General features: G+C 41.6%; 2 protein-coding genes across 3 annotated transcripts; both read right to left on the reverse strand.

Annotated features, from left to right (window-relative positions):
- Positions 1 to 10: 10 nt before the first annotated feature.
- On the reverse strand, positions 11 to 1,413 carry LOC139883675 (MYB-like transcription factor ODO1; the record flags this gene model as incomplete). Its single annotated transcript, XM_071867818.1, has 2 exons — positions 1,151 to 1,413; positions 11 to 532 (listed from the first exon to the last, which is right to left on the reverse strand). Coding segments are annotated over exons 1-2 (785 nt in total), but the record flags the coding sequence as incomplete, so codon positions are not given.
- Positions 1,414 to 8,730: 7,317 nt separating this feature from the next.
- On the reverse strand, positions 8,731 to 12,885 carry LOC139883676 (FAM10 family protein At4g22670-like). Of its 2 annotated transcripts, none has more exons than XM_071867821.1 (11): positions 12,776 to 12,885; positions 12,655 to 12,682; positions 12,032 to 12,187; positions 11,810 to 11,897; positions 11,622 to 11,702; positions 11,449 to 11,513; positions 10,969 to 11,109; positions 9,941 to 10,057; positions 9,588 to 9,851; positions 9,241 to 9,298; positions 8,731 to 8,789 (listed from the first exon to the last, which is right to left on the reverse strand). In XM_071867821.1, the coding sequence occupies exons 1-11, from the start codon at positions 12,883 to 12,885 to the stop codon at positions 8,731 to 8,733; spliced, it is 1,167 nt and encodes a 388-aa protein (XP_071723922.1). The 2 variants fall into 2 exon arrangements, with proteins under 2 accessions (XP_071723922.1, XP_071723920.1); XM_071867819.1 differs by having other exon boundaries at positions 12,625 to 12,682.
- Between the last annotated feature and the right edge of the window lie 988 nt (positions 12,886 to 13,873).

Consider the following 13,873-nt stretch of genomic DNA (forward strand, 5'->3'; position numbering starts at 1 on the left):
CCCCAACAACCACGAGAAGCTCTCGTTCTCGTCCGGCCAAGATGGGAACAAGCCCGCCACGTCGCCACCGCCGCCGCCACTGGGGTTTTCCTTCGGCGAGACGTCAAAGGTGGGTGGCCCTGCCGGCTGCGATTCGTCCACCCACAAGCTGTCCATCAAGAATGATTGGTCGTCGTCACCGCCACCGCCGCTGCAGATGTACTCGAGCAAGACCGTGGACTCGTCCCTGCCGGAGCAACAGTTCTCGGCGGACGAGGCCGACGGGGAGGACGAGGACGAGTTGTACTCGTCCGCGTGGGCGTTGTTGGGTTGGTCCGTGTTGGCGGGCGATTCGGACGTAGGGTCCGCTTGCGATGACGACAGAGAAGCTTCCGGGTCGTGTTCGGATGGAGTTTTCTGAGGCTTGTTCAAGGGCTCGTGGGTCACGGGATCGATCCCCATCTTGAGCAGCTTCTTCTTGATGTGGGTGTTCCAATGGTTCTTTATTTCGTTGTCGGTTCTCCCGGGCAACCTTGCCGCGATCTTCGACCACCTAATCAAGCACAGGAAGACGTAGATGTTAGTTTTAATTATGTGTCACGTCGAGACATCTTCCTTGTGTACGCAGTCAACAAAAAGCACTTCTCATACGTGTGGGAACATGGTGTGTGAAAACCTAATTTTTCCAAGGGCTGCTTGCCAAATGAATGATACATGTGATATGACGGAAGATGTATATTGAAGATATTGAAAGCATGGACTAAAATTGCAGCCATGAATTGATTGACCAATCGCAATATACTGAAATAATAGAAAAATACTGGGGAAAGGTGATACTAAAACGTTGTTCAGTTGCCGAAATGATTTAATTCCGAATTAACCACATTTAAAAGTCTATACTTTAATTGTATATCCATTATATTCATGTATATATTTTATTTTAATCCACCTGCTTACCTGAGATGTATATATGAAGCTATTTCTCATCAGATTTCGTCGTGTTATATAAGAAATGATTGTATTAGAGAACATGCTCTCTGACTCAGAACTGGTGAAGCAAATGAACTAATTTCTTTAATGCCGGACGAAGGACTCAAAACCGATATACTTGGATGACAAGAAAATTGGATGAGAGGAAAATCAAGATAAATGACAAGCTCATCAACCGGACCTGTTGCCGAGGCGGGCATGGAGGTCGATGACGAGCTGCTCCTCAGCCTCACTGAGGAGGCCGCGTTTGAGGTCGGGGCGGAGGTAGTTGGTCCAGCGGAGGCGGCAGCTCTTGCCGCAGCGGCGGAGGCCGGCAAGCTTAGGGACGGCACGCCAGCAGCAGTGGCCGTTGGTGAGGATGAAGTTGATGAGCTTCTTGTCCTCCTCCGCCGTCCACGGTCCTTTCTTCACCCCGGATTTGTCACAGCACGGTTGCCTCCCCATGACTAGCACCTCCCAATGAATATACGTTCATCCAAAATCCTCCTCTTTCTCTCTCTGGCTTTCTCTCTCTCAGCTCTAGCGCTAACTCCACTTGTAAAAACTCGAAAGCCCCGCAACCACCTTTATATACAAGCCCTACGTTCCTTTCCGATGGCTTCATTATTGGAATTTTATAATGGACGGGGATTTTCATTCATTATTACAGATGTCAGCTCAGTGGAGGAAAAAAAAATATAGCTTTCACACGTTGCCCAAAAATTAGTGGAATGACATAGCTATACAACGCTCGTGTCTTAAATTGATATATTAAGTGATGTAATAGATTAATATAATATATTTAAATAGATCGATGATATTAAACATCCAATAAAAATATGACATGCCCTTTATTGAATCAATTATATAATTCGAATTTAGTTGTTTGGTGCAATTTAAAATTTTCGATCTTAACGATGATCTCATATCGATAAGGGATGAGGGATAAGTTTAATCTTCTTTTTTATGAGCACAACATTTTTTTAACCATGACGTCCCTTGAAAATCGAGGTTGAAGATGAAAAGTGAAGTGCTAAATGTTCGATGAGACATTAAAAATCATTTAGATACCGCATCAAAACATTGGCGCTTTTAATTAAAGAGGATGAAATTTATACAATATTTTTTAAGCACTAAAGAGTAAATATCTTTTTTCATCTCCGATCGCTGTACAAATCTTAATAATGGTACTCCTGTATTCTGTTTGGGAAACACGCGGAATCTTAAAAAAAAGCGTGATGAAATGGATTTCCAAAAAATCAGAATCGTTGGTCCGGAACTCGAGTCGAACTTATGGAGCTCCAAGACATGTACAACATGATTTTCACTTTAACCTTCAATAATTTTTCTTTTTACCTAGAAAAAAATCATCAAGGGAGAGAGAGAGAGAGAGAGAGAGAGAGATTCATTTGGGGGTCCACCAAATGGGGAGGAGAGAAAATGACATCGGAACTAATATGACCTTGTTCTGGTGTGTGCCAAAGCTAAAACACAAAAAAAATATGATGAAAGTGAAAGATGGATGACCCAACGGCACATCCCCACACATCTCATCAATCCATCACTCTCTCTCTCCCTCCCTCCCAAACAAAAATTTCTCCCCCGTCCCTCCTTCGCCAGTTTCATACACAACCCCACTCCCTAATTGCACTCTTACTCCACCATTCCATCACCCATTTCGTCACCCCCAAGTCTAACTCTACGCCTCCGTATCATGACATTTATGCCATACCCAAATAAATAAAAAGGGAAAGAAAATATATGTAATCGATGCTAATCGCCATCAAAGATGATCCAAATTAATAAAAGGATTTTGACCTCCATCGAAGATGATCCAAATTAATAAAAGGATTTTGACCTCAAACTTTTACCTAATTTCCAAGAATGTCTATGTGGGTTATGTTAAATAATTACTTTTACATAACGGAAAGAATTGTTATCTGAATTATCAAAAAAAGATGACACTTACCCGTACATGAGGCGATGTATTTTGCTTCTTATCCTTTTCTACATATTATGGATAATCGAGAAAAGATAGTTCAAAAATGGATTTACAAGTTTGTGCTGCAAGAAAACGTTTTGTACGACCTTTTTTGGTTGTAGAGCATCTTTCGTGGGAAAGTAGGGCAAGATTTCTTTTTTTTTTTCATGGATAATATTTCACCCCGTCAAGACATAGTACATTGGCATTTGGTGGTACATGGCAAATGCTCATGCGTTGCCCCAAATGTGTTGGGAGATTTGGCTGGCATTGAATGGTTGAAACGATATGTGTGCGAGGATGGGGAGGCACATTATGATGCAAAAGCAATCAAGTGGATCCTATTTTTTCCCCACGGAATGATTCACTTCATTGACCAGGAAAAATTATTTTCTGTGGCTAGTTGGGTTCGATTACATGGTGAACATGTCGGCTGGATCAGGTGTGAGATGTCTGATAGATTTTATTCATTTTGGCAAGACCGTGAGTCAAAGAGGGTCCATATGTGATTAAGTCAATTAATGACATCTTAGATAGTGCTGAATTCACTTAAGTACATTAATATTTTTGCGTGTGCCGCCCTCATAGGCACTGTAATTCAGTTGGGCTATCGACAAGACGATTACAATGTAGGTTATTTACCTTGCCATGGGACGGCTAGGACATATCTTATGCTGCAGAGGTTTTTCAATTATGATCTGAGCTATGTACGTCCCTAACATGCGATTCCGAACGTTTTGTCTTCACATCAGAGATCTTAATGATTGCACATATAAATTAACTTGAGAAGCATGGCCACTCAAACTTCGTCCAGCCTCCAACATTTGCGTGCACAACCACGTCAAAACGACCTCTGGAATTTTATTTTAGTATGTTTGACTTGACATCGGACTACTTCTGTCTATTTAAGTAGTAATGTAGTGGAAAATCTTGCGGCTCCATTGGCATTCTGGCTTTTTTCTATTCCCTGTGCGATTTCGTACGGGGTTATCTGGTTGGTAGAATAATCATCAATAAATTAGCACCACCCACAGATTTTGGTATTAATATGTGTGTGTGTGTGTGCGTGTGTGCGCGCGCGCGCACCTTTATATGGACATCCAAGGGAATGAATCCATGGCTTGTTATGTGATAATCTTGGTTAGTATCATTAAATATTTTTCAAAATTCAAGAAAAACTCGGGAAGAAAATTTTGAGTGGAGGGGGTCAACATTAGAATAATTCTATGACCTTTGCAAATTACTTGCAGAAAAACATTTTGAAAAATTACATATCCCTCTGCGAAGTGAAAAAAAATTGAATAAAAATATCATCAACTAAATGATTGAAAGAATCAATTATAATAGAACTACTATGATTACTTAATGGTAGTCAATGAGTTATCTGGTGAAATATATATACAACGTTGATGCATAGGTATATCTCCAATCCAATGAAGACAATGTTACACGTGCCATGGGCATTAGAGGTTGCCTCATCAAATGTTGATTCAACTCATTTGGACCATATGATTTTCTTGTCTCAACAAGTCATAAGATGACATATGGTTTTGTACTACCATATTGGTGGTAGTTGATAATCCAACTTGTTGGTCTTTTGACTTGAATCTCTGTGTTTAGGTGGGTATGGTTAGCCTTGGACCCCTCCTCCCTTTTATGCTCACTTCATTACTTCAACCGGTGTCAACCACAAAAAAGAAACCCTAAAAACTTGTTCGCCTCGCACTTGATCTCCTAGGACTATCTTGTGCGGATAAATCGAATTTTTTAAATTGCAAAGGTCGTATACAAGGGCAAAAATCCATTTTCGTCCTTTGGATTGTCAATGCGACACACGCAAGATCAAATGCTGGCTTATCCTTCTTCCATGTGGACACAAAAATATATGGCCAGATTTTCAAGACCTGCAAGGTAAGAGTAGAGTAGCCAATGGATTATCATTTGTCTGCTTGGATGGAACATCCTTGGTGGAAAATATATATAAATAGGCTTGATCCATAAGGTAAGGGAAGTGAGGTACCAAAGATAATTTTATATTGACGTCGAGGCGATCGCTGAACACGAAATATACAGATGCTGTTCACTCATGATTCCCCAACAATATGCTTAATGCATAATCAACCACGTACGGCTTTCTTTCAACCTCGAGGGCGCACCAAAGATGGGCCGGGTGGAAGGCGGTTTGTCATGGCGCCTTGATTAAACAACTCGTTTCGGGATGCGTAGGTGAAGCAGTTGATTATTTTACACTTTTAAGGTGTCGCGCAAGTTGGCAAGTTGGGGTTGTGTTTTCCCAACACACCATGAGGAAGGCGATGTGGTGGCATTGCTTGTAAGTATGGATCTGTCGGGTTAAAATTAAGGGAATCGTAACATGAGTGTTGCTGAATTTCGTGCTCAGACGGCTCCCGGCCGAGCTATAAGCAGCTTCACATGTAGTAGTTTCCCATGACAGGACCGCAATCGCAGTGACAGATTGTCGCACATCACGCGATCGGACATGCGGGGAATGCTAAGTAAGAGTTTGCTAGGAAAGCAAATCGTAAAAGTGGGTCTTATGGGACCAAATATACCGGCATCGTCTGTACTTCTAAAATCTTCATTGATGCGAAATTCTTTTGCAGCGTCCATATCAATTGGTGACATGATGTATGACAATTAAAGCGGACAAAGTTGGTAGTAACCACATTAAGAACACTACTTGGCCTCAAGTTTTCTACTTAGAATTCCTAATTCTATCATGAATTTTCCAAGTAAATGTCAAAGGAAGAGCATTCGTGATTTCGATGACATAATAGGGATGAGAATTGTAGGCCTATTTGAACATTAAGTCAATCTCACTTGACTCTTTTTTAGGTGATACTTGGCTCATTACTTGCTCTTGTTATGCAAGCAAAAGGATCACCGAGATTCCCAAAGAGAAATTACATTAGCAAATTGTCAAAAGATTTAACATTAAATTGACACAATTGAAATATTCATAACTAAATTGACTGCATACAATAAAGTTAGGGATTTTTGGACAATTTTCTCGTGCAAAGACAAAGCTTTCACTACCCACGAAAAATAGGAAAGAAAGTTGATGAAATTGAAGTTAAGTTTTATTATATCACAAAAAGTAGTGCTAGCTTATCAACCATAGACTTTTATGTATTATATACAGACTATTCTGTCATTCTTTTAGAGAAGTCATATATATGTCACAATTGACTTTGATAGTTGGTTGATTGCTAAAAATAGAATTTCTATATTGACATTCATAAAGATGGATGGTAAAGTACTGGAAATAATTCCTTTAGGTAGTGTTAGGCAGAAAAAAAGGTGATATAAATCCTTATACTCAGCGTAAATAGCTTGCTAATTTATCAAACTAGAAATCAGAAGAAGAAATTAGTCTCTCATGGACATCAACTAATCCAAATTTTTAACTTACAAATATTTAGTACAATGTCTTTCAAATTTAATGGCCATAATGTACTTTTTTTCGGCGTAATCAATGGCCATAATGTACTTGATCACATCATTTTTTGGTCTGATTATAAAATAAAAATGGCTTTCTTCTTTCTTGTACAGGTGTTATGAACAGAGCCTAGCGTATATAGTCAAAAGACCATACGCACCCATCTGCTTCCCTGTGAATATAAACCATATGATTGGGAAAATATTCTATTCATCTGACTATAGTGTAACAGTTGATGACGACCATGACCGAATTCGTCAAGAGGGTAGACAGGGATTTCTCACCAAACAGTGATATTTTCGTAGATCAAAATAGGGTTTCTGAAAAATCAGTGCAGCCCATATACCTATGAACTCCAAGGTGTTATTAATTTATCATCAAACTAAACGGTAGTGACCATTGTTCAAGGCTACCGTTGGACGACTTTGAAGCCCCCACAACCACTCCACAATCCGTCCCCGCAAAGCATGAGATTAGAGAGAAGATGAAAAAGAGAAACAAGAAAAGAACAAGAACAATTTTCTTCTTTTATATATATATTGGAAATCTTTTAATTATTAGAGAACGGTGCGTCATTGAAATCCACATTCCCACTAGGGCTTGTGATTAGGAGAAAAGCGTGAGCGATATTGCATCATCATTGCTTAAGCATATGCTTTAAAGCGACCCCCGAGCTACCAAATTGGAGTTAATCTCTATGGGTATCAACATCTTTCCCCTTTTCCACTTTCCATTTTTCATTTTTCATTTTTCCTTTTTCTATTTGGTCTTGTTTCTTGGTTTGGCATTTGAAAGTATGAACGTGTGGGTACCCCAGGAGAGGTGATTGCGCAATTGGTGCGTAATGCATGCGTCATCAACAGTGAACACAAGCATCTCACAAAACCACTTGTGTACCAAAAGTAGCGGATCATCTTTTTGAAGCGACACAAAAGACAAAAAGAAAAAAAAAATTCCCTCCGTGGGGGGGGGGGGGGGGGAGAGAGAGATTAGGCCATGTTTAGACGAGATTAGTGAGCATGAATCGGACTAGCTAAAGCGGAATCGCATCCGTAATCAAGTGTCACCATGACGACATGGAATTGAAAAAGAGCTACTTTCTTATTTCGAAAACGCAGAAAGTGAAGAAGTTGGTAGGGAAAGAAGAGGGATCAGTTTGGTGAAAACCGGTCAAGGAAAAGAAAAAAAAGGCGAACCGGATATCTCGGGAATAGACGAAGCCATGGGTATATGTGGTAGCAGCCTTGGACTTTGGAGTGGCGATAAAAGCAGAAAAAACGTTGGACATGAAGAGTGGGGACCTGCTGCCGTTTGGTAAGACGGGAGGAATTTCCCTCGCTATTCTCGTGCGGAGGCGAGTGGGAATTCTGTCTGCGCAGGCGCATCTTTCAGGAGAGGGAGATTGCGCCCGCGGAGGGCGAAGGTCGTTGGGCGATAGCCACCACCTCTCCCCCCCTCCTGTGGATGGAACGTCGTTATCCGTTCGATCGACTTGTTCCTCTGGTGCGTAGGTCACCAAATTGACCGCGACGTGAAGCCCGGTCGTTGGTGGGATTCGTACGTCTACTTTGCCGGACGTAACCTCTATTCACCATACGGAGGGCGGCTGGACTACGGTGGGAAAAAGGTCGTGTCAGCTTGTCGCAAGCTGAAGACCCATGTCGATTAGTAGTCCATTTCGAACGTTCTGGATCTCATGACTCACATCGAACAATCATTTTCCCTCCAAAAACTGTCTACTCCGATGTATCCCGCTATCTCTGTACCTCGCGGCACTGCTTTGCAGTGCATACATACCCCTAGGAAGGTGAAGCTTTAGAAGCCCCATGTACGAAAGTTGCATCGATAAAGTTGGGTCATAATATAAAGCAAAGCTCTACCGTAAGCTGACAAATCCAGTCTAAAGCTCTGCGAACTGTCGGTTAGGCACGAGGACCTTAACGAAGACTCCAACAGGAAGTTCCTCTGAGGACAGGAAGCAAATGAAGTCCGGATGATTTTGCAACACGGCAAATCTGGGACGATAAGCAGTGATCATGTGTCCCATCAAATTTGGAATCTTTAAGAAGGCAAGGCTGGAAATAACTGGAAAGCACAACTAAATCACACTTTTCCCATGACGTTATTCAGCTTATACCTATCGTTTCAAAAGCAAAATCAAGATGCTTATCCGAGATCCCCACCAACGGAAAAATGTTTACAGATGATGACAACCGACTTTTCAGGTAGCCTTCTCAAACCCCTCCACTATGATAAGCCAGAACCTTCGACCTGAAGACAGCTTATTAATGCATCCGAACTTTTCACTTGGGTCCTCCGAACTTGCTCATCATCTTTGCAATTATAGGGGCCACTTTGGATTTTCCTGATGCTTTGCCAGATTGGCAGGGTTCTTCATTACTGCAAAACCATCAACACAGGAACAAAAGATGACATAAAAATCTCCAATAAGCTACGCAAGTTTCTACCATAAGTAACCATAATCTACTGTCGCATAGAGCAAAATTATAAGCGCAGATGCCCACAGATTCATTTGCTATCCAGTTGTCAGCTCTAGGTTAATAACCTCCCAACGACTGTTACTGAATGCTTATGTCCTTTTATGCTGAGTGAAAAAATATCCACAAAGACTTGGACAATTAAAAGTACTTTGTTCTAAGATTACTTCGATACCGCTCATGGTTACCTTACGGGTCATGCATTAATATCACCATATTCTAAATCTCAAGGTTATAGCTCCTTACAGAGGACATGTAAAACTGCTAAATGATACCTCAGTGAAATGAAAGATATCTCAATAAAGTGCAAGAAATAGGAACAAAAAAAGAATAATGCCAGAAAAAAACAGTACCATCCTGCAAAGCAGCCATGACTTCTGGATCCTTAAATGCAGCCATAAGATCGGGATCCTGCTCCAAATGTTCAGTAAAAGCTCATCAAAACGAATGAGCAAAGGTGAAAAGGAACAGACAAACTGACTACAATATGATCAATGAGTGATCCACCCCAAAAAAAAAAAAAAAAAAACATAATCAAATCATCAAAGTTGCACGCACCAATTCACATCTAGGTCTTTATTCTAAAAGTGAGATATCCATATTCCACCACACTTATTTCTGTTTTGCTGAGAAAAAGTACTTGGTGTTTTGCTAAAATCAACATTTCCAGGCATTACCATCCATTGTCCAGCACACTTACGTTCAGTATTTGGCTAAAATCAACATTTCCAGGCATTCCTCCTGGCATGCCACCTGGGAAACCTCCAGGCATCCCCCCTGGAAAGCCTCCAGGCATCCCCCCTGGAAAGCCTCCAGGCATTCCACCAGGGAATCCGCCAGGCATACCACCAGGCATACCACCTGGGAATCCACCAGGCATACCACCTGGGAATCCACCAGGCATACCACCAGATGGTCTACTGGATGATGACTGCTCTTGTTTCTTTGCCTTCTCATATGCAGCCTAGAGGAAAGGCACAAAAAATGTCACACGGGAATTATAGCAAGAAAAACATCCTAAATGACTGAACATCAGGATCATGGACCAATTACTTGAGCCTCAGCACGTCTACGTTCTCTCTCACGCTGAATCTTTCTTTCTTCCCGCTCCTTACGTAATCTGTCATACTTCCTCCGATGTTCCTCAATCCTATGTGCATTTGGTTCAACCTGTGTAGATTGAAAGTTGTAAATGATGGAATCGAACTTGATGGAGCAAGATTCAAATTGCGCATCAATCCCACATTTCAAAGATGTCCAAGAGAAAAGCCGCATGCGAGTTCTCATGAAACTCCAACCAGCAATTTATTCCAGCGCAGACCACAAAATCAAAAGGTGACCCCACCTTAAACTGTCACTCGTCAAAGTAAAGGCCAACATTTCATGATAAACCAGCAACAGCCAGTGTGAAAGGTGCATAAGATGATTTCGAGGTCAACCTAGATGCGATAACTTTTAACTTTGTGATGTAATCCCGAAGGGCATTTATTGGCCTTATACAAGCAATCTACAATGAAATAAGAGGCATCTCATCTTATCTGTAGCCGTCTGAATCTAATCTAGAGAGCAAAGAATGCCCAGTCCAGAAAATTCTCGTGCTTCAAAAACCACAGGAAATAGGCATAAGCAGAGCCCTGTATCCGGTGTCTAAAAGACAATCATTGGCATTCTCTATGCAATCTAGCTGCAACTAATCTAGAGTGCAAAGAGAGCTCCTTAATTGTCAACTTTCTTAGCCATCTTTACTCATTAGTGTACTGAAATAAAAAAGGAATGTCAGACGAAGTCCACGGCAAAAGATGCAATGACTTGTCTCCTTGACTCAAGCCAAGAAGACAAGCAAGAAACATAGGCAATCAAAAAATTGCATAAAAGATCTGTTTGAATGCACTGACATATTAGAAACCTTTACATTCGGATATATAAAATCATTTGTCAATTATCTCATTTATTTTCATAACTTCAAAAGCAAAAACTAATGTTTGATTTTGGCAGACAAATCAGTTAATAACTTTTTGCTCAAAAAGGATAGAATGGACAAGCCCAAACACGAGCACAGAGAGAGAGAGAGAGAGAGAGACCTTCTTAAGTACAGCATTTATTTCCTCATCGTAATCTAGCTTTGATGCCAAATGAAGATCCTTCGCAGCTTCTTCCCACTGACCAAGCATAGCTCGAGCCATGCCACGAGCCTTGTAGCCTTTTGCAGAATCCGGATTTATCTAGATTAACAAAGTACATGAGCATGACAACCCGAGATTTAAGACTCCAAGGTCAATCCCACCCATACAAGACAACTCAACAAGGTCCGACACCAAGTAGGAAAGCTTATAAAGTCATAAGTTTTCCTTGAACAATTCTCCACAATTAATAAAATCAGTAATGATGAGAATGTTTCTAATTTTGCAATAATTGTGTTAAAACACTTCAGCATTTTTTTGTGCATGTATTACTTTATATGTGTGCAATAAGCACAACAACTGAACTTTCCATGTGAAATCTAAACCATTGCTCATGAACACATGGTTGCCAATACCTTGAACAATTTAAGTAGATGTTACCTCTAAAGCTGCATTTGCATCCCGGATTGCAGCATTGGGCTTCTTCATCTTAATATACACAGTAGCTGTAAAAGCATCAATAACCATGTGCTGACATGAGGTAAAGAACTTAAAACAAAATAAAAGGACAAAAAATTTCGGTAGTCACTTCAAAAACTCCGCCAGCTTCTAACCTCTGGTTCCATACATGATTGCAGAGGTTGGATTGAGTGTTATTGCCTGTGTAAGGTGCTCAATCGCTTCCTCCAAGTTTCCTGCAGAGGACAAATCAGCAAACCAAAGAGTAAATTAAACAAGACCAACAGATTCAAGAAGCACACATATCCCTAGCACTGCAAGGTTGAAAAGTAATTATCAGAACCTTCAGAAAGGAATTCCATGGCTTGTGCCTTTGCCGCTTGAGAGGCATCACGATTCTCCTCAGTAACTTCAAGCGACGGATCTCCCATCTGAAAAATCATATAACAAAGGCACTCAACATCAATTCACACAGCAAACTCAATAACAAAGTAGGCAAAAAAGAGGGAAAAGAAAATGTTAAAAGTGAGATGATTCCACAGGTCTGTGTTAGAGGTGAGAAAACCTTCTGGGGAGGCTCATCATCAGGCTCAACCGTCTCGCCTTCAAGCTCAATATCTGACTCGATAATCTCCTCCTCCTCCTCTTCCTGTTCCACTTTCACATGTCCACCTTCGTTCTCCTCCATATCCTCGTCACTCTCGTCAAACACGTGGCTCTTCTGCAGTAGTCCACAATCCAGAGCAAGTATTATTACCGTACTCGGTACAGAAATCACGACAAAATGCAGTAGCATCGACCACCACATGTCAATCGGTTTCAAACAAAATCAAGCGATGATGATATGTATTCAAACAAATGCGCAGTACTGAATCATTATCAACACTGCACAACTGCTTCACAACGTTTAAGTCCTTTGTTTCCAACTATACCGAAAGAAACACCTCAAATCTTCGCCCTATGAAAATGCGTACAAGAGCGAGCTCAGCGTCATTTCACGCCAAACCACCACAAAATCGCATCAATCGCCAATCTCAAAGCAAACTGAGTCAAGCGCGCCGAATCCGAGAACGAATCGACCTAAAAATTCCTGTAGAATGCAAACAACCGCGCGAATCCAAACGTGCCAAAAGCAGACTCAAGCGGCGCGAGCCTTACCGATTTCGATTCGCCGGCCGTGTGAGCAGCGGCGGCAGGAGGGACTTGAGCTCCGAGGCTGCGACGAAACGGTTCCGAATCAGTCAGGAGAATCGAGAATGGCGAAGGGGAACGAACCGAGCGCGCGCGCCGGCCGGGAAGAGCTACTCACCTCTCGAGGTAGTCGCGGAAGAAGGCAAGCGAAGGATCGGCCAGGACGGCGGGATTGGACTTGCACGTGTCGACGAACTGCTTCAGCTGGTCCACCTTCGCCGGATCCATCTTCCCTCGGCGGTCGTCGGCGGGCGGCGAGAGATCGGCGGGCGGCGGCGTCGGATTTGCTGTGGCGATTCGGTCGATCGGGTCTCGGGAATTTTGAAAGGGTTTGGAAAATCCGGGAGTGGTTTTGAAAGTGGGGAGACCTATCTCGGGTGCGCGGCGTGAGGAGGGGGGTTTTAGGGAGGTGCTTCTAGTAGCTTCTACTGGATATGCCATAAGGCATCAAACGTTCCCACCTTCCACGTCAGCACTTCCCAATCAAAAGAAATTAGGATGATGTGCGGTGTTCAACATGCTTCAAAATATTTCCAAAAATACAACCGATTCCTAGAATTTTGAATAGCTTTCATAAAATTTGACAATGAAATCAAGTCTTAGAGTTTGTCAAACTAAAGCAATCGAACGGCTTTCTTCGAATTTGACTGATGAAAATTAAGACGTCGCTTCTTCTTCTTCTTCTTTTTTATTTTCGAAGAAACATGGTGAGCCACGTCATGAAAGAGTTTGAAAAAACTTATCAAAAAATGAAAAATTGTATGGAAAACCTTTCTTAAGAAAGTGAAAATGCCTGAGATTTAGGCTGCGTTTGGTCGACCGAATAAAAATCACGATATGATATATTTTATCATTTATGATAGGATAAAGTTGGATATAAACCGGATATAAACCGGATAAAAAAATCCGAGGGAGGGGATGGGATAAGGTCAGATAGAATTTCTTTTATTCGAAATATAAAACCCTACACTTTTTTTCTTTCTCTATTGTTCACTCTCTGTTTCTAAAGTATGTATCGACATTGAAGACATCTTCTCAATAGCTGTCAGAATTTTCATCAAAATTTACAAAAGTCTTCTTCCTCCGCTTAGGTAAGACCCCTGTCCATCGGCGATCGCCCGCTGTTCGCCCTCCCAATCGATTCCCCCACCCAAATGCAACCTTGATCTACAGCGCTTCTTCACTCAGCTTCCTCTCCACTCGACTCTACACTTCC

Source organism: Rutidosis leptorrhynchoides, unplaced genomic scaffold, assembly GCF_046630445.1.
Source record: "Rutidosis leptorrhynchoides isolate AG116_Rl617_1_P2 unplaced genomic scaffold, CSIRO_AGI_Rlap_v1 contig434, whole genome shotgun sequence".
Lineage (NCBI taxonomy): Eukaryota > Viridiplantae > Streptophyta > Magnoliopsida > Asterales > Asteraceae > Rutidosis > Rutidosis leptorrhynchoides.